The sequence below is a fragment of the Micropterus salmoides genome, unplaced genomic scaffold (genome assembly GCF_014851395.1).
Source record: "Micropterus salmoides isolate LMB-PRFRI ecotype aquatic unplaced genomic scaffold, ASM1485139v1 Ms_hic_scaffold_15, whole genome shotgun sequence".
Classification (NCBI taxonomy): domain Eukaryota; kingdom Metazoa; phylum Chordata; class Actinopteri; order Centrarchiformes; family Centrarchidae; genus Micropterus; species Micropterus salmoides.
In genome coordinates, this window is record NW_024040596.1 from 22196131 (window position 1) to 22222984 (window position 26854).

Consider the following 26854-nt stretch of genomic DNA (forward strand, 5'->3'; position numbering starts at 1 on the left):
AGTGTTCCCAAACCTCTAAGCTGATTTTTTTTTTTGCCCGACTCCTACTTATGCCACACAAATTTGCAGTTACACTCTATGGCCAACAGTTTAAAACCCCTGTCCAAGATGGGGTATACAATTCTAATGCAATACACGTCTTTTTGTCAAATACAGCACATATCTCCTCCTGTGTTTGTACACTGCCCTGGCTCTGTAAATGGAAAACTAAAGAAAAAGTGTCTGGGACTGAGCCACACCACACTATTCCAGTTGTAATTAGTGCGTCAGGTAACTTAAAATGCCTTGCTCATTATAGCAGCAGATTAATGCTCATCTTCCAGCTAACATGCTGTTATAAACACCATTCATCAGTCAGTTCCAATGATTTTTTAATATAGCTGGCAATCAAAGATGATTTTGATTTGAATCATTATGTACAGATTACTATGTACAGTGGTCAAAGAAGAGCAGGAGGCTGTAATTACACTGTATGTGTGAGCCGGGGGGAATAAAGAAGGGGGGGGGGGGGGGCAGCTGACATTCATCCTTTCAAATAAATGAATAAATAAATCCAATAAATGACTTATTTCCTTCATCTATTCAACACCTAATGGTACGCGTGCATAGCTTGGACACGGATTTGGCGACACACACACACACACACACGCACAGAATAAATATGCACACACTGTAGATGAACAATCCACTGATAGGTCAGACAACAGATGATGCATGATGCTGGCTGACCCTTATTTAAAAGTCTCACCTGATCTCACACGCTCGTACAGACACTAAACACAGACCCTCACACACAGACCCACACACACCCACACACACACACACACAGCTAGACTCAGTCTGAGCCTCTCAGGTCATCAATGGTTCTAGATTTGAGAATTTTGTGCTGATGTTTGATTCGAGTCAAAAGGAATAAGTCACTGTTTTTTGTCTCACTGCATTTTTGATAGATATATCCATAATCACCAAATATGTTTCTTTCCTGCAGGCACAAACACTATTGTCTTTACTGTAAACTTGTGATTAAACTGATTCAAAATATAGAACAGTAATGGACATTTCCAATATGTTACCTCTAAGGACTTATTACCAGGGGACCGGGGGGCAACATTATTTAGATGTTCCAGTGCTTTATCGAAACAAAACCTCATTACAGGATGGATATATCTCCAAAGACGCATTAAAGTACCTGCCTGGTTTTGACTTTCTTATATTATTATTTTTCATGAAAACAAGCAGCTTATTTTAGCAACTTCAATTTAAACATCAAGGCAAAAGTCTCAAACGTAAATACGAGGACTACTTGAGAGGCACAGGCACGTCCAGCTGGACACACTCAGTCATAGTTACAGTACTTGAGTAGCTGATCGAGGCCTACACACATCTAGGGCTTTGGTGCATCATGGGACAATCAGGACTGTGATTCTTCAGTTCGAAGGAGCATGACAGGCGCCGATCTGATTGATCAGTCCATATATATTTATATATTTATAACTATAAATCCATCCAGTGAGCTATGTACAAAGTATGGCAAAGAAATTTTTTTTATTTAAATTGTATCAGCAGATGTCATTGGCTCTTCACTGCGTCTAGTCTGAAATGTCTCCAGTGATGTGAACGTTTCATGCTTAGGGGTGAGTCTATACCGGCAACCTGCAGAGGTCTACGACATGGACTCATTAATCCGATCGGCCCCAGAGAAAAAGCTCAGCGGGGTCCATCCAGGGCCTGGGTTCAGTTCTCTAAGAAGGGGGCAGGCGGTCTCGCCACCAGGGTCATGTAACGTTGACCTCCATAATGTGGTCGTCAGTGGAGGGCAGCACTAGGACCTGCCGCGTATGACTGTGGTTGAACACCTGTCCGGGGCAGAAGGGCTCCAGACGCGGCATTGCCAAGCCCTTCTGCTGCTGGTCGCCGCTGCCCACAGAGTGCACGCTGCCCCGGCTGCGGATGCTCGCCGTGTCCCCCTGGTCGTCCAGCGTCTTGTCCAGCAGGGACAGGCTGTCGTTCTCCACACAGCTGTCTGAGGATGGCAAGAAACAAACTAAGATGATCAACCATTTGCTATAATGAAAATATAATTCTGTTGTTTTTCATTTTTAGTTTTACATCCTGGCTCTTTCTAGATTTGGCCATTAACGAAGCGGAGTAACTGGCTTATTCAGGTAACTTCGGGAGTAACTTTGTTACGTCGGGTGTAACTTCCCAGTTAACCCGTACTAAGGTGGATAGGTGTTACCCGAGGTCTGTTGCCACGGCAATTTACGCTGCATCTCTAAACCGCTCCGCGCAGGTTTTGTTCGTGATTATCACGAGGTTACCCTGCACGTGGACTACACACCACATCTGTACTCCGTGTTAACAATGAGAAGTAGGATATTATAACACACCACTTAATAAAATATGTTTAGATTTCTTCCTGATTTGTTCCACTGCGGTTGAAATGACAACAGCATAACGTTCACACAGCGAACCCTGCAGCCTCAGGGGAGTTTAGAGAGGAATCTTTATTAATTAATGGGATAGTTTCTTAGATGTAGCCCATCTGTAGTCTATAATTGAATTATCCTAAGTGTTTTCACATATTTAGATAGATTATTTTACGTGTCCAAAAAATAGGGAGCCAGGGTCGGGGTTAATAACCGAGAAAAAAAAAATTCCTGAACTCCAGTGTAGGCGGTCAGAGTTTGTCAACCCTGAGTTTGCCTGATAACCCCGAGTTAACTCTGAGTAGGTTGAACTCCCTTCGTAGTACAAGCTGCAGGTCTCACCAGGGTCTGGTTGAATGGCCACAGCTGCGGTGTGAGGCAGGTACTTCAGCACTTTGATCTTGGGGAAGGGCAGGTGTCCCGCAAAGAGAGGCATCACCTCGATCTGCACCTTGTGGGTGGCGTCGGCCGTCATAGGCATCACGACCAGCCCTGAGCTCTTCCCGCACACCGCCCAGTTGCTGCTGCTGTCAGCCACTGTGGACGCACACAGACTGACACATGAGCTGAGGTCACAGAGAACTGATTCTGTTCAAGAGTTTGACACAATTCTACACAACAATAGCCTATCAATATTGTTTTTCATTTAACTGCTAAATATTTAGTCTATTAAATGTCAGATACAATGAAAGACTGAAATAAGAACTAAGGGCTTATCAAAAGAAATCAAACACGTGGGCGAAGCTAAACTTACAAATGTTGGGCTTCTTCATTGGAAAATTTGTTTAAACAGGTTTTTAGGCTTTTTTGTCTCAAAATGGTAAAGTATGTGGTTCACACAATAATCATTACATCTGTATCACAAATTACAAGAGCTTAAAGTGATGTTTTGCAGATAATCTTTTTATTCACAAAACACTAACATTTTCCTGGATAAAAGACCAATTAATATTTTGTTTTTCAGTGCCACTATAATCTCCATTCCCTCCGCTTTTAATTATTTATTAATATATTAATATATTAATTAATCTCAGATTTTGTTTATCCGTCTTTTTCGAAAACTCGGATGATAAGTCGTTCTCCAGACATACCTTCATACATGAGTTTGGTGGTTTTGAGGCCATCGGTGTCGGTCTTGCTGTCCTCTCCCATCTCTCCCTCTGCAGGCTCAGTCAGCCGTGTTATACACACCTCCAGCCCACAGAGGAGACCAGAGCGGCAGTGCTGCTCGCCAGCAGGAGGTGAGATCTCAGCTCTCACGCTGTACAATGTCTGACAACATCAAACAGTGGTGGGAAACTCTCTTAAAGTTGTATGAGTGCTTAGATAATCTACAACTCACAATTATAAGTATATGCATGTTTTCATACATTATCTTTATCATACCATTTGTAACATTAACCAGTTTCTCCTGCACAACATAACATGAACAGCTGTGCCTTGCTAAAGAGATGTTTTATTTGCCTGTCTAGATGTATCAAAAAGATCTATATGATTAAGCTGCTGACAACACAATTGCAGCTTCATTTATCAAAGGAACAAAATAAATGTTGAAGTGGACTTACAGTGACTCTCTCGAGCTGGAACTGGTAGTGGAAGGGTTTGAAGGCAGAGATGTCTTGCTTGAGAGGAGAGAAGTTGGCAGAGAAAACACACTGGAGACAGGAGGGCAGGTCGTCCTTCCACCGCACCTCCCACAAGCAGAACAAGCTGTGCTTACTGCACAAAAGCTATATATGCACACAAAAGACATACCATTCATAAATATAATAATGGTTTAAACACATAGACATATATTGTGAGCCAGTGTCCTCACTCGTGTATCATTTTGAATATGCTGTTTATATGACAAACGTGGCTCCGTCCACATTAATGTTTTCAGATTGTTTAAAAAAAAATAAAAAATACCCAAACTTTAACCGAAGCAATTGATCTACTGTAAAACCCCTTCCTCCTGTTTCTTACAAAATGTAGATATAGAACTGCCATCACATTGTAAAGAGTATGGCTGATTAGATACTTTTACTCTGCTTGGTATTTGTCAATTCTGGAGGCATCCTGATGAGTTGGCCACTTTAAGATCCCACTGGTTAGCCGAGCTCTTCACCCTCTCCCTCTGCTAAGAAAACTCACTTTGGTTGCTTGTAAACACATTCCTTATTTCTGTAACTACCCAGAGTTGCAACATACAGTAGATCAACTGGTAAATCAAGAGCCTGATCTTCAGGCTCAGCTTCCTTTCGGTGGAAGACTGAAACTAAGGGAAATAAGATGCTATTTCATATGTATGCTAATAATAATATATATATCATATAATAATATTTCCCCATATTAACCATAAATATTATTAAATGTATGATTTTTACAAACACTAAACCATTTTTTTTCAAATACTGGAAGCAATCGAGTGAGTTTCTGTATTTATTTATTTCAGCTCACCTGTTGTGTTTTAGTGTTGAGGGACTGCAACTCCAGTGATGCATGCTGCTTCTCTGTCAGCTTCACTTCAGCCAGCGTGAAGTTCACATCTGACACATTTTGCACACACACCTGGATGTACTTCCTGTAGGGTCAAGTCAAACGTTGCAGGTCAGACATGTATAAGGGAGTTAGGGGGTGTTGGGGAATGCAATGGTTAATATTAAATAATGTAACTAAAGGTTATTTTATTTTGAGGACTGTATGTGGAAATGTGCACATTTCCTAAAGGCTCCCACGGATGAAAAAGTTGGTTCAACAAAACAAAATGGCCACATCTTGTGAACACGGTTAGGTAAGACTTTCAGTGGCGTCATTTTTGAGTTTCACTTTCATATTTTTCTTACTATGATGAGATCACAAAATTTAACTTTAAATGTAAATGAGATTTTTTTTTATGTGATAGGAATTTCTATGAGAACGGAGGCTCACCTGCTACCAGCAGAAAGCAGTGAGTGTTTGGTCTTGAAGGGGATGTAGAAGGTGAGGGCAAGCAGCGTGGAGTAGATCGACCATGGACAGTCGATGGACATCTGTGGACATACACCAGTGAGAGTTCACTATCAAAGGTCTTTAAGTATCATGTGACAAAACAATACCCGAAAGCCCTTCTTCAAATGTCTTGTTTTGTCCCACCAACAGTTCCAAACCCAAAAATATTCAATTTACTCTAATGTAAAATCCTTATAATCGAGAACCTAATCCTTATAATCGAGAATCACATTTTTTGCATTTTTGCTTGAACAATTACTTAAACAATGAACTGATTATTAAAATAATTAGCAATTCATTTTCTGTCTGACTAATCAACTAATGTCGCGGCTTTAAAAAATGTACAATTTACATTTTCAACTACAAATCCTAGTTGAGCAGCGCCAACAGAAATGGGACATGCCTCCATCAGTATTTCCTCCACATAAGCTGCAACTCATCTCACTCTTTGAAAAGTGTATGTTTGTTAGAAGGCCTCACCCTCTGGTCGACGGCGGTCATGGGCGTGTCTGGGTGACTGTAGCTGCGCGGTCGGTGGCGAACCTCCCCGTTGGTCAGCCTCTCATTGGCGGGCCGGTCGGACCCAGACGGGATGATACACAGAACCTCCAGCTGGAACTCCAGAGTGTGGTATGGAGGGGTGGGGGGCAAGCTGATGCTGGTCACTTTCTCAGACGACTGGATGGACAGGACGCTTTCACCCACCAACTCTGAACACAGGACAGGGACAGAAAAGTAGGCGTGAGAACATGAAAGCTGTATATTTGTAAGTCACTGTGTAAGTATGCATGCGGTGCTCCGACTTTTTCAGTCCTGATACCGATACCAATACCAGGGCTTTCAGTATCGGCCAATGGCGAGTGCCGTCCCCATACTGGTGTAAAATTAATAAGCTACATGTGTTATATTTTGCAGTGCTACTTGACACAACACTGGCTTTTCAGATATGGCAAACTGCTGATGCATCGCGTAGTACACACGTTATTGAGTTGAATCCAGCTTTTTGAGTCAGTATCGGGCCGATATCTAATATCGGATGCATGCAACCCTATTAATAGGCACGCAAATACCTGGTTGTGGTCAGGTTTTTATAAACATATACATAAGAAGCATGGCTTGATTAAGAGAAAAACAGCTGGGAAAGGTAGATTTATGGTGAAGAAATTTTTATTGCCATGTCAGTGTACAACCAGATTTCGAACATGGTTTTTACACATGGTCACGTGCAGAACCAAGCCTTCAGATAGGGAAAGAACGATAGCGGAGAGATGACTTGTCAGGAAAGCCCAAAACACTATACTAAAAAAAACTAGCAAGATAAATTTAATTTTAGGTGTCAAAGATAATCCCTTAAAATATTTGAATCCTCTTTACTTCAATGCAATTGGTTAAATTTAAGCCTTTAAAATGTGTACCGACCTGCAGCAGGGTTAGTGATGCGGGCGGTGCAGCTGGCGGAGGGCAGGATGGGCATGGTGTCTGTGTTGCTGAGCTGCAAGGCATCTCCTTTCTTCACAGCGTAGTGACCCGTCAACAGAGTGAACTTCACCATCTGAGGCAGCCCAGCCAACAGTGGCTCTGAAAAGACAAACACAGCCACAGTGAGCACAACCACACCACCAGGCTGTACTGTTTATATATAATTATAAATGTCTGATGCAAGCTCAGGTGAAACTTGATTTCATAAATATTCACTGTGCTCAGTAATATGTAGAAGCACAATTTATCACTGTCATTAAAACCAGACATTTTTTCAAATCTAAATCTATTGCTAAATAGAATGACAGTAGGTTGTGTATTAATCAGTAGGTAAAATACCTCCTGAACTACCCCAATACTAAAATTCATGCATGATGCAGAAAGTTGGAACTGTAGTCACAAATCAGAGAAGCATCAAATATCACATTATTTTACCCTCACAGCTTTTGCAAGTGATATCACAAACAATTAAATGACAGCTGATCGAGATTCAGCCCTGCATAATTATGTAAAATACAGAACGCAAGCCACTGAGGCTTTCACAGAAAAGAAAGAGCTGGTACATGAGCTTAACTAACTTATTCTGGTAAACCGAAGAAGCTTCGGGGCTTGTGTGTCATGTTTTGGTTTATTTAATAAAGAAATCTACGAGCGCAGCTTCTAATGTAAGCATTGCAAGTGATTTATAATAACACATTTTTAGAATGTCTAATTGTCAAGAGAAATCAATGTGGTTGAGTAAAAATGTGTCATTTTAGTGTTTCATGAAATTAACTTCACAATGTACAAGCTGGAAAATTGCAACCAATACCACAACCTCAGATTTATTCAAAAATCTGACCTGAGAGAGGCTCCACAGTGAGTTGGGGCTCCTGAGAATACACTTCATACTGGACCGATGGGTAGATATGAGGCAGCACAAACTGCACCTGACCCACCGTGGCGTACAGCTGACGCAACGTGTAAGTACCTGGTTGTCCACTCTACAGAGAAAAAAAAAAGATGGAAAGCAAGAAAATAAGAGGTGAGTTTTATGAACTGAGCAAAGGGTTGAGAGAGAGGGAGAGTGACAAACATGTAATAAAAAACTATCAACATATACATTTCCGACCACCGTCAGGTGAAACACCAATGAACTACTTTACCATTTCAAAAGGGCAAATTTTAGTTTTTTTCATTTAAGGCAGAAGCAAAGTGTCTCTCACTGGTGCTGTGAACATGATGCTGTTGTTCCCAGGCTCCAACGTTACATCCTGCACCTTCAGCATCTGTGCTCCTTCCTTCATGGCAACAGCAGGAGGGCTGACACAGTTGGGCGTGTCCGGCGGCGAGTTGCTGTCATGACAACGCATGACCAGATGAGTGTTTTTACACACCACGCCTGTGGAGTTGAGAGAATTGTCCGAAGGACTCCTGTCCTGAATCTCGTCTAGCTCTAAAGAGGGACCAGCAGCTGAAGAGGAAGTGGGACCTGCTACCGAGTTACCCTGGTTAAACTCTATAGTCCCTGGGTTTGTTTGTCTCTGAGCTCCCTTAGACCTTCCATTAGTCCCTCCACGCTCCAGGTCAAAGTGAATGCTAGCAGCTAGTTGCTGTATGCGTACTGACACGGGCATAAAACACTGCAGAGTAAGCTCCACCTGCAGGACGGCTCCAGAGTGCACAGAGGCTGTGGCTGGACGGAACTGTAGCCGTGTGAGTTGGGAAAAAACACCCATGCTGAGAGTCACCTTGTGAGCTGTGGATAAAGAAAATTACATTTGGTGTTACTGAAATAGTTTTTTTTTTGCAGTTTATGACTACAAGAACAAGACTAGAGCTGGACCATGTATGGTCAATGTGCTCCTGAGGATTTAAGTCAAGACTGTCCGCACCGGTTAGTTTTGACAGAGCAACGACCAATGGGGAAACTCCAACATTCGACTGGCCAACAGTTTAACATCCCTCCCTCACTAAAGCCCAACCAACTGAATAAGTTGGCTATGTAGCTTTATATGTCATGTTCCACTATTGAATGAAAGCAACAAGTTGTACTCAGGTTTTTCAAAAGCATTGTCTCAAATATTGTCAGCTGAAGTAGAAATAGAAATGGAAGCAGAAGGAACACACAATAAACTTAATGACCCTTAGAAAGCACTGAACATCACAGAATGATGATACAGAACACAGTACATAAAGATGGTTTTCTTTTCCTTTAAGTATTGTGTTGTAAAGGTAAACTCGTACCAGTAATGAATATGATCACTTACACTGATCTCCAGTGTTGCCGGCAAAGGTCAGGATTTCTTGACAAAAGTGCTTCCTCTCCTCTGTGGTTAGATTCACATCACCAGCCAACAAGGCACTGGTTTGCAGATAGCTGCAGTGGGTTGTAAAGGAAACCAAACACTACACCGTATCACCAATGTATCACCAATGGGCCAGCCTACTTAAATCCTGACAGAAAAGATGGCACATTATTCAAAATGCCTACATGTCCTCGCAGGGACAACATTTAACTTACATTAGTTTTGACATATGTGTATTTTGCTGAAATATTCCCTGGTTGGATACAAGGAATGTAACATTAAACACGGTTAGTAATAAACAGAATGTGTCATAATTGGCAAGAAATAAATTAGCTTTTATTTGTCTGCCTGGATTGTGACAATGCTAATTCCACAACTTAAAATGCATGTGGCACCATATTCGATCTGGTTCATTTTGATCTCGGCTACACACCCGTAAAGTTTTGTGACTGCATCTTACACGGTTGTGACACTATCACGCTAACAAAATCTGCCCACAGACATACAAGCACCTGGCACTACCGCTTCTATGGTAGTGCCAGCTACAGTAGGTAGGTCTCCGGGATCACATTTTGCCATGACGACACACACAAACTCACCATGTGAAAACAACACCAGTCACGCTGCATGTGGGAGGGTTATTTCCTCTTACAATTTTATCTTGGCACTACTGGCTGGTGATTTGAAGGATACTCTTCAGTTCTGCCCAGCAGCTTCTGACACTCAGCAATCTGTTTCCTGGTGTGAGTGACAGGGAGGCTCCATCCCTCCGAAACATATGACTTCAGAGCTTCCTGTAAGAAGGTTTCTGCCCGCTCAGGGTCCCCCTTCCTCCTAATAATACACACGCAAACACACAAACATATTGCCCCGTTTTTCATATCTATAGAAGCAGAGATAATTTATTTTGTCTGTATCATCCATTTACAGTATCTCACAAAAGTGAGTACACCCCTCACATTTTTGTAAATATTTGATTATATCTTTTCATGTGACAACACTGAAGAAATGACACTTTGCTATGATGTTAAATAGTGAGTGAGTACACCCCTTAGGCTCTACACAAACACAGCTTTTTTCAAAACTGTGACTTTTTCTATTCGGTTTGGCCGTTCGTCCATCAGGTCACTAAAACCGAACATTTTTGAAAACACCTGCCAGGATGAGGATTTTCAGAAACGCCGGTTGCAGTGTTGTCGATTTTTTTGCGTTTTTATATAGACAGAGATTTTTTTTTTAAATGAAGGAGGAAAAACTCCGGTTATAAAAATACCCGTGTATGTGTGGACTAGGCCTAAATGAAAAATGTCCAAATTGGGTCTAAGTAGCCATTTTCCCTCCCTGATGTCATGACTCATTAGTGTTACAAGGTCTCAGGTGTGAATGGGGAGCAGGTGTGTTAAATGTGGGGTTATCGCTCTCACACTCCCTCATACTGGTCACTGGAAGTTTAACATGGCACCTCATGGCAAAGAACTCTCTGAGGATCTTAAACAAAGAATTGTTGCTCTATGTAAAGATGGCCTACGCTGTAAAAAGATTTCCAAGACCCTGAAACTGAGCTGCAGCACGGTGGCCAAGACCATACAGCAGGACACGTTCCACTCAGAAGCGTGTGTGGCGGCAACCAGGTGAGGAGTACAAAGACAAGTGTGTCTTGCCTACAGTCAAGCATGGTGGTGGGTGTCATGGTCTCGGGCTGCATGAGTGCTGCCGGCACTGGGGAGCTACAGTTCATTGAGGGAACCATGAATGCCAACTTGTACTGTGACATCCTGAAGCAGAGCATGATCCCCTCCCTTCGGAGACTGGGCCGCAGGGCAGTATTCCAACATGATAACGACCCCAAACACACCTACAAGACGACCGCTTCCTTGCTAAAGAAGTTGAGGGTAAAGGTGATGGACTGACCAAGCATGTCTCCAGACCTAAACCCTATAAAAAGCATCCTCAAAACGTAAGGTGGAGGAGCACAAGGTCTCTAACATCCACCAGCTCCATGATGTCGTCATGGAGGAGTGGAAGAGGACTACAGTGGCAACTTGTGAAGCTCTGGTGAACTCCAAGCCCAACAGGGTTAAGGCAGTGCTGGAAAATAATGCTGGCCACACAAAATATTGACACTTTGGGCCTAATTTGGACATTTTCACTTAGGGGTATACTCACTTTTGTTGCCAGCGGTTTAGACATTAATTGCTGTGCGGTGTGTTATTTTGAAAGGACAGCAGATTTACACTGTTATACAAGCTGAACACTCACTATTTTACATTGTAGCAAAGTTTCATTTCTTACGTTTTGTCACATGAAAAGATGTGACGGGTGTATTCACTTTTGTGAGATACTGTATTTCTGACACTGCCCTGTCATTAACAATACACAAATCCTATACTTTACTCTTTATTAACTAACGTAAAGGTAAATGCAATTTCAAACATATTTAAAAGCTCATCTCTACTCATATTATAGAATAATGAACTATTCATTGGCATCAGGTGATCTGTATGAGTGACATTTTGCATCATCAAAGATTGACCAATAGCAGAGCTGCACCTCACTTCTGATTAGAGTCTGATTACTCTTTAAAGCCACTTCAATCTACAGCAAGTCTACATAGCAAAAAGAAATCTGTCACTGCATGATTAGTCAGAGCTCTAACAAACGTGTCCGAAATGTTACTTTCAACTGCACTTTTATGGCTTCACATTCATTTCAAAACCCTGTCACACCCATCGTACCACATTAGTGTTTTCATTTATTCTGCCCGATTATACTTCTCCGCAGGAGTGTGTGGGTGTTTACAAGCAGTGGCTGACTGACAGTTCTGGAGAAGAGGCCTAATCAGCCAGAATAACTCTGTAGATGTGCAGGGCCTTTAAGACAATTTTGAATCCCATGTGTACCCCAGTGGAACTAGCAGGCTTCCTTACATGTAGAACTCAGCCAGGCTTTTCCCCACCAGTCTGGCAGACCTCAGCCGGCCGATAGCCCTGTACATCTCCATAGCAGCATGAGAGAGTTCCTGATGCAAGAAGTGGCCGACAAGGTGGAGGAAGAGGGTCAGAGGGAAGAGAAGAAGAGAGGGGAAAGATAATCAAATGAGCGGCTTGCACTGAGGTTTCCAGGAGATTACATCAGAAATATTTAAAATTTGGGACAGGAATTTAGAGAATGTGTGTTAACTTCCTGCTTTGCAAACAACTGGAATACAACATCAAGCTGTGGAAAGAAATTGACTTACAAGATAGTGCCTTTCAAAAGCTTCCACTGATGACAAGGCTTCTTTCAGCTTTTTGTAAGGGCTCTGCAAACTGTTGACTGTGGAGGAGGGAAAATAAAAAAAAAAGCACAGACAGTTATTTATTGTCTTTCAAATAAGAGTCCCATTAATCACTTAGACACAAAAACATGGTAACAAAATATTTTAAAATACGGCCAATTTCCAATCCAAAAAACAATGTATGTTGACTATAACGTATATGTTTGATAAAAATGTGGAATTGGTGCTGTACAGTTTTGCACTGCTGATGTTTTCAGCCAATGATCAGTCTGAAAACTCACCAGTCTCAGGCCTCTCATCCCCCAGTCCGGCCAGCAGGTCCACAGTCCTGTTCAGGTCCTCAGATGTGGGTTCCTTCTCTGACACCAGGCCACAGAGTTCACCCAGGGACTTCAGCTGGAGAAGGCAGATAGGAAAAATAAAAAAATAATTTTATTTGAGAAAACTATTTGGAAAAACTGCTCGCTATTTAACTCCATGACCATATAAATTCATTAATCGTTTTCTAGTGCTCTAACTTGAACAAACTGAAATGGACAGACAAGGGATTTGCACAGTCGAAAAAATGCATACAAATTATACGTTAACAGCTTGAGGGTGACAGAAAATGAGTGAAGACAATCAAAAATGTTTAAATTTGTAGTGAGAGCTCCTTTCTATCAATGCCTGTTTCAAATCAAACTGGTATTGTGACACAATGTGGAAGTTACACAAGTGATCAAAGCCAAAGCTACGTGATTCAGTTCTTTTTGTTACCTTGTCAGTCGCGTAAGCCCACAGCCCGACAGTATGGGAACAGTTTGCGGCTAACTGGGCCTGATCACAACAGCCCTCTATCCTGTGCAGCACTTCCAAGCAGCTGAGAAACACCCAGCAGTCAAGGGCTCCCTCCAAAACTGACACCTGATAAGAACACAATGACGACAGTTTCAGTTCAGTTTTCAATGTAGGGTTGTCGGCATCTGTCACAGTATGGATAATGATGACTTCAAATTATTTGGATAACTCCTCGTCCAATCAGGTCCAAACATTTTCAAAGAGATGAACTTATGTAACTTGTTCAAGCCAGAGTTTGAAGAGCTTACATTTTAGTATTTTGCCTGTATAAAGTACACAAAAACTGGCACTGTAGGAGTCGGTTTACCTCCAGCAGGCGTAGCTCCTGGACACAGTTGTGCAGCAGCTCCAGGGCTCTCTGGGTGACCTCCCAGGGCCTCAGGAGGAAGATGAGTAAGGTGCACTGGCGGGAGAACAGGTAGCTCCTCAGATCTAACAGGCTGGCCTCCCCACGCTGGATTCCATCCCTCTTCTCCATGTCAATGGGTCGCCGAAGAAGCAAGCCGCTCCAGCTACGCACTGGGGCGCAGAATGAGCCGAGCCAGTTAGCTGTATCTGTGGACAGAAACATACTAGTTAGATAAAAGCTGACTTGAAGGTCAGAAAATGCTCATAGAACTGCCATATTGAAAACAATACTTACAGTACTTAGGAGTAAGTTCCTTACCTCCAGCTCCGAAGTTTAGGACATATTGGGTAAAAAGAGCATCTAGTTCATCATACTGGACCAAAGCATCTTCAAACTGCTGCAGCATCTCAAAAACAAAGGCCAGCTCCTCCTGCACAATCACACAGAGTCACATGTGAGACAGTTAAGTATAATCTGTAGTAAAAGTGATCTCTACTACGTCTCTTTACTTGCAGACAATCCAAAGTCCACATGGATGTTCTTTTTCTAGGTACCTGGACCATGAAGTATTCACAGAAGCTCCAGCCTGGCTGTGTGCGTTTCTCTCGGAGCGTACGCATGTCGTCTTCGAAGCGTCCCAGGTTCTTAGTGAAGGACATGAGGAGGAGGGTTCGCAGCTTGAGCAGCAAGGAATTCCACGATTCCTGAGACCGAGACGAGTCCTTCAGGGGATCAGACAGCACCACACACCTGTGTCAAAGAGAGATCACCTTTATATACTCAACATAGCTTCTTATATTCAGCTGATTTAGTTCACCTAAATCAGCTTATTTACAGGGAAGTAGTGTCCTCACCTGTCATTCTGCTTGTTGCAAAAGTCACTGCGGATCTTGTCCACGATGGATGATCGAGGCAGGATGTTGGTCTTGTTCTTTTTCTTAGTATCGCTGGTCTCCACAACGATGATGACCCAGTCTGCTGATCCATGAGCCCGCAAGCTGTTCTGCCAGCGCATCATGTCCTCTTTCACAGAGCTCTTATACATTTCTGTATCCTACAATAAAGTAAAATTTATTCATTATTCAGGCAAACTAATTATTCTTTAGAGCGAAAGGCTGGCAAAATCATCCTCTCACTCGGGTTGCCTCACGTTAATCCATGAAAATTATACAAATTGAAGAAATACCGCATGTAAAGCGGAATCATAAAGAGACTGAATTATGAAGGAAAAGGAAAATATGCTTCTTCTTTAAGTGACTTGCATGTTTTACTGAATGAGGATGATGAAGAAGATGGAGGAGAGAAACTGCAAGAATAATGCTGGCCAGCAGGTTCACATATTATGATGACTAAACTTCTTCTAAACATAGGCTCATTAATGTGACAGGGATTTACTGAAGTAAATGAACGCTAGTTGAGGGTACTATTTGAAATTGGCTAGAACGGAGTAGAGGTGGGATGTGATATGATGAGTCAGTTGTTATGTAACAAGTGTCGACTGGCAGGGAGAGGAAAGGAAGCCCTGGGGTGGGGCACAAAATTTTGAAAGTGAACTAGTTACAGTTTGTAGAATAGTTTTTGGATCTTGGTTTAATGACTGTACTAATGAATTGCACACACATTCAAATAAATGTGATATTATTACTTTACTTAGCCCTCAACACCTTTGGGGTGTTTTCTTTGAAGCATTTTTTGTGTCACTGAAGGTTTGGATTGATTTTTTGATCATTTTATAGTTTGCTGAAGACTGTACACACCCATGAAAAACAGACAGTTGTTTTCAGTTTTACTGACTGATCAGCTCTGTCTGACTGTCCTCTGTCAGACAGAGCTGATCTTGGGACTAGCAAGTTCCTAGTCAGCTGATTGTGGATGCTTACTTCCACGGTTGGTGCAGCTTGCATTTACAAGTAAAACAGGTCAGTGCAGAAGCTGCATGTGAACAGGGTTTTAAAATAATTGCCTGTAATTTACATTATTAACATACAAATACAGTTACTGTGTTAAAAGTTGGTGACCCGTGGTTTTATAGCATCTTCAGGTCACAGCTCACTGTTGTGAACTTTGTATACTGCGCAGCCCACCGCTCCTCACCAACTGCGATATTGTCATGCATTGAATATGGTATCTGCCGCTCCTTGTAGAAAGAAAAAAGGAGGGGAAGCTGCAGCCTTTATATGGTACCACTTCCAGTCTGCTACTGTTAAGACTGTGTGGGCATGTACAGACTGTGTTTGACTGGCATCTTCCTGAATCTCCATTAAGCTTTATTACACCTCTTCCAGCAGAACAACCTGCACATTTTTACATCCCAGAGTTTACCTCTTTATTTACACCCTCTCCCTTTGAGAAGAAGTACCCCCTACTGCTGCGACTGTGACATCAAGGTGTGTAAAACTGGGTAGTGAAGTGCTACCAGACAAAACAACACAACTAAACTGTAAATTTCACAAACTTTATCGCAAGTATTGAATTGTGATACTGCACAGGTGCCAATGTTACTGTGTCCATACTGCACACACACGCACACACACACACACACACACAGGTTCACCACTCCCACACTAGAGGCATAGGCCTTAAGAAATGTCATGAGTCACAAGCTGATGACAGCACTTCCTTAAACACAACAGCTGCTCAGTCAGCAGCAGCAGGTTCCTGCTTCCCTTCTTGTTTTTCTCCCATCTGCTATCCTAAGCAGCCTTGCTAAGTAAATGTCAAGTTCAGTTTAGGCTGGTGATTCCAGGCTCCTAAAAGAGTATCAAGTAAAATGGTTTCTCTTCTACAGCCATCCACACAAAGCTGATCTTTTTCACTCCACAAAACTGAGCTCATCAAGATGTTCTACAACTTATATATATATATATATATATATATCTCATAATATGAGTTTGCATAACTTACAAAGCTGAACTGCCTGGGACCTATTTTTGCCAAGATAGGACGCTCATATACACTTGTCTATTCTTAGAAGGAAGATAAGCCTATCCACCACCGCAGACACTGCTCTTGTGACTTCCTGGGTAGAAAAAGTCAGATAGAAACATCATTAAAAAGCAGACTTTGTGTTGCCACCGCTCTCTGTGGTTAATCAATTTGTTAGTGAAACCATTGTGTTCTCATTGATGTGTCTTTATATTCATGGTGTCAGGCAGCTTCATGAGAATGACCATAAAACAATAATTTAATCTAAAGTCTCACTGCAGCAGCATATTAGTCATGAGTCGTTAAGTGTTTCGACTACAAATCAAATCATTATTTGTGCAACTATCTGACATCAATCTGCACTGTGTGTTAGGCTATCCTGAAACCCAAAACAAGTGTTCACAGAGATTCATTATATTATATTATTTTGTTATGGATCTAGTAACCAACTTAGCTGGATAGGCTAGGGTTGTCAGCACAATAGCACTCAAGTTTTTGCATCTGATCTGCTAGCAGGATAGAGTTGAATTGAATAGGATTTAATACAACCGTTCTTAATTGTCCCGCTGGAGCAAGAAGTTTGCCTCTGGGAGAGCTGTGAGCTGCAAAAAATTAAAACATCCCTTTTATCGCAACAGTCTGATAATGCACAGTGCAATAATTAATGTTTCCCAGTATTGTTGATGAAATTACAGAGTGGCTGCATGTGTGTGCATGCGGGGACGTACTGCGCAGCAAATATTCTAATGTTCATTTAGCTCTTTAAATCTGAGATTACAGAGTTGAACTTGTTGAAGTAAACTGAAATTCACTTAATTTTTTACATTGTAGGAGGAAGCGCATTTCTGTCTCAGCCACATCTGTCCAACAGTGACCACATATTCTGCTTTTTGAGATGTTTATTTTTACTGCAGGCACTGGTAAAAGTAAATACACTTTAGGTAATAAAATTATGTCCAATAGAACATGTTTTTTGTTTGGTCTCCATGTGATGATGATTTCTACAATTCTAGAAATTCAGAAATATTTTTAATTTAAGTAATTTCAAGTTCACTACATGTCCAAAGAAAAAAAGAAGAAAATCGTATTTACGATGGAATCAAGGTGCAGGTACATCTACAAAAGTACAATAAGAATAAACAATAATTTGAATATTAAAGAAATAATATTACAAAATTGAAGTTTCATTGGTGTGATGTAAAAAATATAATAAATATCACATCTTTCATTGTTGTCCTACAACTGCAGTTCCTGTACACAGCAGACGTCTTCAGGCCTGGAGTCTGACATTTATCCGAAATGTTTGTGATTGTAAAACACAGTGGAATCTATAGTGTCCAAGTGACGCTGTGTCAATGTAAATGCTACAGGGTCAAATAATTGTGGAGTTGTCAATGAGGCTGACAGCCTCAGGGTAATAACTCTTATTAACACTTGAACCATTTATAGTGAGGAGCTGCTGCACTATTGCTCTCCACAATCCTCAAAAATCCAGCTCTTTATTCTTATCTTTATTAAGATTCAGCACAAGCAGGAGCCAGTAGGGATTAGTGCAGCCTGCAAAGCACTGCAACTCAAAGTATCAAATGTGCCTGTGAAGAATGACATGCTGTCAATCCCAGCCTGATCTAAAGTCATCAAATCTCATTTTTGGACCCAAACCAACAACGTGGTTCCTTATAAAACTTAAATAAACCCTCAGAAATATATAGTTTACAAAAAAGGTTCTGTGATTTTCTAAAACAGCTTCTCACTGTAGTTTTAATCAAACAAATAGGAGGAAATAGAGCATTTGTTGGGGACTATTTTCAGCAGCGGTTGAATCCACATATCCACAGGCTCTAGTGAGTATTTGGGGCAGCAGGACGGCGTATGTGGGACTGAATCAAAATAAACTACAGTTTATTCTCTAGTATGTTATTTCTTATTTCACCATTTTCTATTTAATTTTCTACATTATTTCAGTGTAACGTCTCGCTCTCTGTGTTAGTCTGCAAATGCTAAAATGTGTTGCCAAATATACTTTGGCTGCTAATGCACCTGGGCTGCCTGCCCAAGGTAAGTCTATAGGTGGGAAACACTGCACCCAGTGCAACAGTGTGGGTCATTAGTGTGTTTTTGGACAACAACGAAGCTCTATGGCACAGAGGAATAATAGGTATCAGGCTGTAATATACACACAATACTTGTCAGGAGATACATTCACTGTTGCCTTGAGTCTGATATAAAATATATATAGAAGATCACCAAACTTTTACTTTAACATGTCTTTGTCACGATAACAAACGCTTCACTGCTGTTATATATATGCGATAATAATGCGATGTCTTCTGGAAGCTGATATTTCTTTTTCTTTCCCAAAGACTCAGCTGCAGTCTAACATCCTGCTGGACTGTAGTAAAATTCAACAAAGAAAAGATGAGAACTCCCAACAGTCCAGCCTGGCTTAAACTGGAAGTGCACCTGAACTGGTCAGCAATCCTGCACCACAATCCAAATAAAGGAACTATTCTGCTTTACCAAGACCAGACCAGATAAGAGAGCTGTCAGATCAAAACTGAGGCGCAAAAGTTTCTTCAAAGCCGTTAAAGAAAAAAATAAATAAATAAAAATCTATATATTTTAATCATGCCTTAAAGTGAAGATTCAGGCATCAATAATACTCACCAGAAACACTTGAAGCACAAGACAGATTTATCCCAATGTCTAAGTTTCCTGTGGTGGGTTAAATCTCTATGTCTGATACCTCCTGCCTGCCTGACTCTCTGGAGCTCTGATCATCTCCAAAGGGAAGCAGAGACTCCTGCAACCCCAGATATGATGCTCGGTCTTGGGTATGTTTGTGCGTGAGAGTGGGAGTGTGTCTCTGTCTGCTTGCTACCGTGGAGCTTCGGCATTGGCTGTCTGTACTGAATACCTGCTTGCCGGCGAATGCATTGGAACGGACACGCACGCACACAGCAGAGAGCAAGAGAGTGACTGAGCAGTCGAGGGGCGGGGGGGTGAGACGCAGAACACTAGATTAAATCCACTGATGCCCGAGAGGAAACAGAGTCACTGCAGCAAAATAAAAGAATGATTTCTAGAAATTAAAAAGGCAATAAAATGATAAAGATATTACAGTAATTATCTGTAGGTGCTGCTGAATTATTCTCCCTGCAGAGGCTGGCAGGTTGTACAAAAACCGGGAACTGTCTGAATCATGCAACAGAGCTGAAATGATACTCCACTACAGTATTTAATGATTTCTGATTAACCGATTAATTGTTTGGTCTAAAAAAAGGAGTTTCTTGGAGCCCAGTGTGACAGGACTGTTGCATTAGACTGCATTAGTTTTAGCTAATCAGGTGTAACTAATAAACTGTTAAGTGAGCCGTCTCTTGCTGGTTTCTCCAATGTTGCATAACCAGCTTTAAATAAACAGACATTTCTGAACATGGTTTGTTACTATTTAGATTTAAAGAAAACAAATGAAGATGGGCAAATATTCACACAGTATCTGTTAAGTATTTGTAGCACATTTACTTACTTTACTTTCCCCATTCTGTACGGAACCAATCACAATGTTTGTTTACAATAGCATCAAGGAAGAACATACTTTTTAATGGCAACATACTTAATGTTTTTCTTTATGCTTTGATATCTCACATTGACTAACAGAAAATGAAAGTAAACCTGAAACTAGTCAGACGAGAAGTGAATTGTCACTTTTGGATACATTTGGTTAATCAAAGATGCTAGCAAAGCAACAGTGCATAAAATTAGCACAGCTGTAATGTCAGATAGGTTGGACCACTGTGTTTACTACATATATTTGTAAATGTTACAGTTACAGCTGAAAAAAATGCCAATTTTACATATCTCCGGAATTCAAATCAAATGCCAGTTGTCTACCCAGAAGTGAGAAGTTGTTAGCGCGACAAGTTTATGTTCTTGTGGGGGAATATACTTCTCAGGCTTAATTCGGGTGAGATACCAGTCAAATACAGGTCACGCTCAGGTTCAATAACTACCCCAAAACTAACTGCTCTTTGGCCCAGTCCCTCTCCCTGACAGCTCGGGTGACAGGGAGACACTATAGGCTCAAGGCTAACACAAAACTGTTTTCTTACATTCTCATATGTTGACAGACTCACTGTCTCAACTTAAAATGCAATGCCTAAGACCTCCAGATTTCAACGTGACTTACATAATGCATTTTAGTCTGACATCCAGCAGACTGGCTTTTCATATTTAGGCCGGTTAAAGAAAACCTTGTGGGGAAAGGGCATAGACACTATGGGATTGCGGAGCGATAAATATTATGGACCTAGAGGGGTACTTCAGATTTGGTGTTGGCTATGCATTGTGTTCACACTCTGTTTGCTGATGCTATAATCTCCTGGGCCAAGATTCAATAAAACAATGCTGTGTAAGACATCCTGAGTTTTCTGAAACCTTCTTCTGAAATAACAGAAAATGACCTGATCCAAGAATTTCTCTACAGTTCTAACCACCAGTTTAAATTATTTTTACTTTCTTGGAGGTTTATTTCAGCTTGTTGGACGGATCAAAATACCAATGACCCTCGTCCGCCATTGCTATGGAAAGGAAAGTGTGAATCAGAACTCTTGGATTAACTAAGTAAAAAATGACTTTTAATAAAATAGAAAAAAAGTAGACTTGAAGAGAACTGCATAAACACTGCAACAATTCTTATTATTTAAATTAATGTAAGTGTGTGTTTGTATGTGTGCGTTTTCAGCTACTCACACAGCAGTCAGTCCAGTAAATGTGGAGGAAGGGGAAGGTGAGAAGAGCCTTGTTGCCCTCCTTGGGAAGGAGCTCCTCTTTAAACTGGACAAAATTAGCTTCAAGGTGGATCATTTTTGGTGCACGGCCGTACGTCCTGCACAGAAAAGAAAGCAGAGAGTTTTAAGGGATCAATTATATGGTATTTATGATGAATATTATTTTCATTGCCCCATCACTGAAAATACGGGTATATTGCTATATTATAGCCAACCTACTTTTTAAATTTATTTAAACTCCATTCCACAAGTTCTAAAATACATATATCCACCGACCCCTGAATCAGTCACTGGATGAGCAGCTTTCTCAGAAGCTTAATTTAAGAGTTTAAAAGGAAATTTAAGTTGGTCTTATTTTTTATTAATACTGTCCTTCAAATCCCTCACCTAACGAGAGAACAAGGCATTTCTTTGAGACAGACTCTCAATTGAGAAATAATTTGGAGTATTTCTAATATCATCTGTCAGTATATTTCTTGTTTGATGAGCATATTATGATGAGCATATGAACAATCTGTACTGTACAACAGTGACAATAAGCCCCAGAATGTAAAATATCCATTTTTTCTACACCATTACATCCTTCCCTTTAACTTTCAGTGCAAGAACCACAGGAAATCTGTTAAAATAACAAAAATGCAAGGTGTGATGAACATAATTTTGGACCACGTGTGCCAAAAGCGTACCCCCTTAATGGGAGTAGACAAATGTTCAAGAGCAGCAAATCCGTTACTACATCATCCAAAAAGAGCATAGACCTCTCTGACAAAATTTGAAATGTTTTTCTATCATGCATTCACCAGGCCAGTACTCACCTCCTCCACTCCATTGGCTCCCTGGGAAGTTGTTGGGCCAATGAGGTATAAAGAGACGTAAACAAGCTCTGGTCTCCTGCACCTGTGATGAAAGGGGCAGGACAAAGAGCATTTAAAAATAAGGTCAGAAATTAAGCGTTCAATAGGCTCACAGAGAAATTGAGATCCTTCCCATTCTCATGTCCTCGTAAAAATAACTCTGGGGAAAAGATCATTCTCTGATTTTGTGCCTCAAATCTTTCCAATTTTTCCAGTGTAAAAGGACATGGATGATAATGAGTTACACCTGACAAAGTGCAAAGTCAAAGAACTGAAAATAAAAACAATCTGACTGACTAAAAGAAATAAGATCAATTAAGAACAAAATGGAGAGATCTATACATCTAATACTCTGTATTGGAACAGTTTTGTTGCGGCACTGCACTCTAAAGTGAAATTATGACTATGAGATTAAAAGGTACTGACGTTCAGCTTTAAGACCGAGGGAGGGCGAGACCGAGTCAAGACCAAGACCGGTTCCCCACGGTTCTCGTTATTCTCAAATTGTTCTGAAAGATCCATTCCCATTAAAACACCCACATACAAACACTAAGAGCTGAAATCAACGTAAGCATCTTTATTCAACACTCACACTTATCCATGCTTACCATTGCAGGTAGGATTGACAGCAATACGTTTCAGATCCAATCAAAGTTAGGATGTTAACAACTAAATCAGATAATGCAAAAGGAATTTCTTGATATTCCCAAAGTAACACCATTTCAGCAACAGCTATAAAAGGTTCAACTGCCAGAAAACAGAAAAAGTCAGGGAAACATCAAACAACAGTTTTGTTGTGGCACTGCTCTCAAGCATATTCTATTTTAAAGTGAAATTCTAACTATGAGACTAAGGTGCTGACGTTCAGTTTTTTCTTTTCTTTTACATTGTAGTACCTTGGCTGGTGACTTGGCAGTCAGTTTTCTCTCCCATATACTCCCGATCATAAATCAACAAAAAACACAGTTAAAATAGACAAAAAAGAACCATTTATCTACTTAATCATAGAAGAAGCACAGACATCAAGCACTGATTACCAAATCAACAAAATCTAAACACGTCAGCAAAATCAGGCAGGCAAAAAGCTCTGATTCTGAAATGCTCCCTGTGGGATATGCAGCCTGCAGATAACCGAACAAAAGCGGGTCACAAAGAGCCATTGCTGGTAAGTAGACTAGAAGGTAGAAGCACAAAAATGACAAAATAACAACAAGCCAACAATATGCTCAGCTCCTGAAATGCGACACTTCCAGTGAAAGTTAATGCTGTGCAGAGGACGGGATAAAACCATGGTGCTGCAGTAGCCAGATTCAGTGGACTTTCCGGGTAAAATGTTATTTGTATTTTGCTTCAAGGAGATGATGCACTTTAAGGACCAGTCTTATTTTGGTGCAAAGATTTGTACATTAGCACAAATGCAGCACATTGTGGATGTGAAAACAGTTGCCCGTTTATTTAAATTTGAAAGTGCAATAAAAATATGTTGATTGGTGATTATCATTTTGGCCATAATCGTACAGCCCTATTCCTAAGCTGTGCAGATCCACTTTTGAGGTCGGCCCATCTTCCAAATTATCACCAGTACTGTGGACCAGGCCCGTCACCTTGCCAACTATGATGAAATTTCACAGCTGGTGGCCCATTTCAGAAATGCTTAAATTGTTTTGCATGGTAGCAGTGTGTGTTTTGATAAACAAAAACTTGTAAGACTGAGGTATTTGTTCATGTTACACTAGAAGTGGGTCACATCCAATGAACCGCATAAAAAACCCTTTTCATAAATACCCCCCAAGGGTACACATGACTACTACTAGCCCCACGCTGTTCAGCCAGTGTTAATGTAAACACTCTCAGACACCCTTCAAGATGAACGTCAGCACTGAAACCTCATAGTGAGCTCTATCTGAATCCAGTGTGCTGGAGTTGGGCCAAAATATTTCCCTGTGCTGACAGTTTGACTGCACTGTAAATCAATTAGCCTGGCTCCTCACTGTTTAACACCTGGACATATACAAATCATTACTGGATGTGGAGCATAACTATTGCTCCATATGCCCAAGTTTATCTATATAGCACATTTCATACGCACGACAGGCATCCCCTCAATGTACTTAATGTGCTTCAAAATAAAAATAAAAAATACATATAAGATAAGAAGGTAATACATATATAAAACATATACAAGATAAAAAGCTATAATTATTATTATTAAAAGAAAACATTAAAAATAACTAAAATAAAAACGGAACACACTTAACTAAAAGCTTGCGAAAAAGATAGCCTAGTTTAAATGTTTTTATGGTTTTAGAAGAAGACACTGTTGTAGTAGACCTTAGTTCATGTGGTAAAGAATTTCAGAGAGTAGGACCATAACAGCTGAAGGCACCACAAGCTGATTCAGAATTTATTCTAAGTACAGTGAGGAGACCTTTACTTGATGATCTAAGGCAGTGGTTCCCAAACTTTTTTAGCTCAAGACCCAAAAGAGAAAACTGGTGTCTCACTGGGACCCACATTTACACAAATTAATCATGAATTGCTGTATCATCTACATTTATACAGATAAAAGACACAAACCAAGAATTTAAAATGTATATGAAATGTATTTATTTCTATATAAAAACAGCAATGGTCTGTTCTACTTTCTGTGTCTCAACTCTCATTTTCTTTTCCCCACCCATCATCCCTCAGCATCAACACCAGCGTGTCTTTTTTTAATGATGCTGACATGAATTTAATGAGAGGTATGTGGCTGGTTAAAGTTTTCAACCAGCTGATCTATACTCTGGGCTCTGTTTTTTAAAGTTCCATTCTGAGGTCGTGCTGAGCATTTAGTCTGTTTCTGTGTTTGTTTTTCAGGTTTGTTTTTCAGGTTGTACTTTAGTTTGGACATCATAGGATCCACAGTGACTACGGACATAAATATTCTGTATGAATGTGAACAGCAAATCAGGTTAGAGAGAAGGGAGAGCAAAAACCTGCCATTTGGCAACCCAGTAAAAACTGGTCTGCGACCCATTTTGGGTCCCGACCCAAAGTTTGGGAAACATTGATCTAAGTGATCTGCCCCGTGTGCATTTAATGACCATGTCAAAAATGTAGACTACAGGTCACTCTTACAATTCATGGCAAACACTCTAATGTGGTCGTCTTTTCAATTTGGCATGAACCAGTGTGATTTAGTGGTACTGATCTGAAACCGGAAGATTTTTAAAATTCAGTGTGCATTAACACTAGTTGATGTCATTAATCTTTCCAAGGTTTTAAGGCTCCAGTCTAAACTAGACTTCGAATGCTCACGAAGGCTATCAAAAACTGCTATCAAATACAACCTTGCAAAGCAAACACCAGTATTGGGTCTCTCGTGTGATTATCAGTTTTACAGTAAGAATTTGCATTGATAATTACACTGGACTCTCAGAAATAAGCCACAGTTTGAAAATCCAGACAGGTGTTTGTTTCAACAGACCTTACTTTATGTCCATAATCTTAACAAAGACACTCCTGACTCATTGTATTCCCTCCACAATAAAGCAAATAAGACTTTGAACCATTCCTTGAGCGAACAAAGTTGACAACTGGAAAACATAACTGTTTACTTGTCCTGTTGCCATCTTTGCGGGTCATAAATGTACCAAATAAATCACTAATGTTTGCTTTACAATGTGTGAAGTTGCTTATTTCTGAATGTAACCATCAGTGCAAAAGTCACAAACGTAACAAGGGTTATTTCAGAGGTATACACGTGAGTTTGGACACCTGGCATCCCCTCAAGAAATCCAGGTGCACCCTGGATCTCTCTTGGGGCAAGCTTTTGAATCCACCAACAAATCGCACTGTTTAACTATTGATTTCCCTTTCATATTCCGATTTCCCTGTACTGGGGCAACTTTGGACCACTGTGTCCTAAAAATGGGGCAACCTGCGGTGTGAGGTGAAGCTGACACCCAGTACCACAGTCGGCTCTGAAAATAACCCCTCCAAGAAAGCTTCTTCAACATTAGGACTCCAACAGATTTATGAATGGCAAACTGACCCCGATGCCCAAACATCATGTGGAGACTGTTGCCTGAGCTGCTAACAGAGGAAACGGTGGATGTCCAGCAAGGAAACAAGGTGATATAAGGATATCACCCAAAACTGCAGCAACTAGCCGTGACGTTTTATCGTTAGCTAGGCCTGTTAATCAAGGTAGCTCCTAGTAGCTGAGATATGCTGTTTTCAGGAAGAACAATGAGGACAGACAGCGGTTTCATATATAAGTATGGAAATAGTATAGCATTGACAAGTTGAAATTAAGCCACAAATCGCCACGCACACAGCGTCTACAAGCTGGTTAATATAGGTACCAGCTAGCCTAGCTAAAACAAGCTAATGCATATAGCTAGCTGGCTAACTGTCAAGACCAGAAAAAATAAGACTGAACGTCTCATTTTAATAAACACTCACATGTCACAATCGGCTTGTTTTCCATAGTGTAGATGATCGGCTTTTCCTCTTGACACTCCATATGTGTTAGCGGTAGTACTCCATGAAAATGACATACAAACGGAGCTTTATTAGTAGTAAATGCTTATGTATGCAGTTGTGTTGAATCGATGGGGCCTGTGTCCCCTCTGCACTTCCGGGAAGTGCGTAAACTGTGCGTCATTAAAG

General features: G+C 40.8%; 1 protein-coding gene across 1 annotated transcript; it reads right to left on the minus strand.

The window, feature by feature from the left end:
- Nucleotides 1-353: 353 nt before the first annotated feature.
- trappc10 (trafficking protein particle complex 10) lies at nt 354-26820 on the minus strand. Its single transcript, XM_038721052.1, has 23 exons — nt 26648-26820; nt 22160-22241; nt 21307-21442; nt 14484-14683; nt 14184-14379; nt 13948-14059; nt 13588-13835; nt 13200-13346; nt 12725-12839; nt 12405-12481; nt 12094-12185; nt 9860-10000; nt 9128-9237; nt 8084-8616; nt 7720-7861; nt 6819-6977; nt 5880-6109; nt 5340-5440; nt 4869-4992; nt 3995-4159; nt 3521-3701; nt 2772-2966; nt 354-2023 (listed from the first exon to the last, which is right to left on the minus strand). Exons 1-23 carry the CDS (start codon nt 26706-26708, stop codon nt 1776-1778), a joined length of 3795 nt encoding a protein of 1264 aa, XP_038576980.1. The 5' UTR covers nt 26709-26820; the 3' UTR covers nt 354-1775.
- Between the last annotated feature and the right edge of the window lie 34 nt (nt 26821-26854).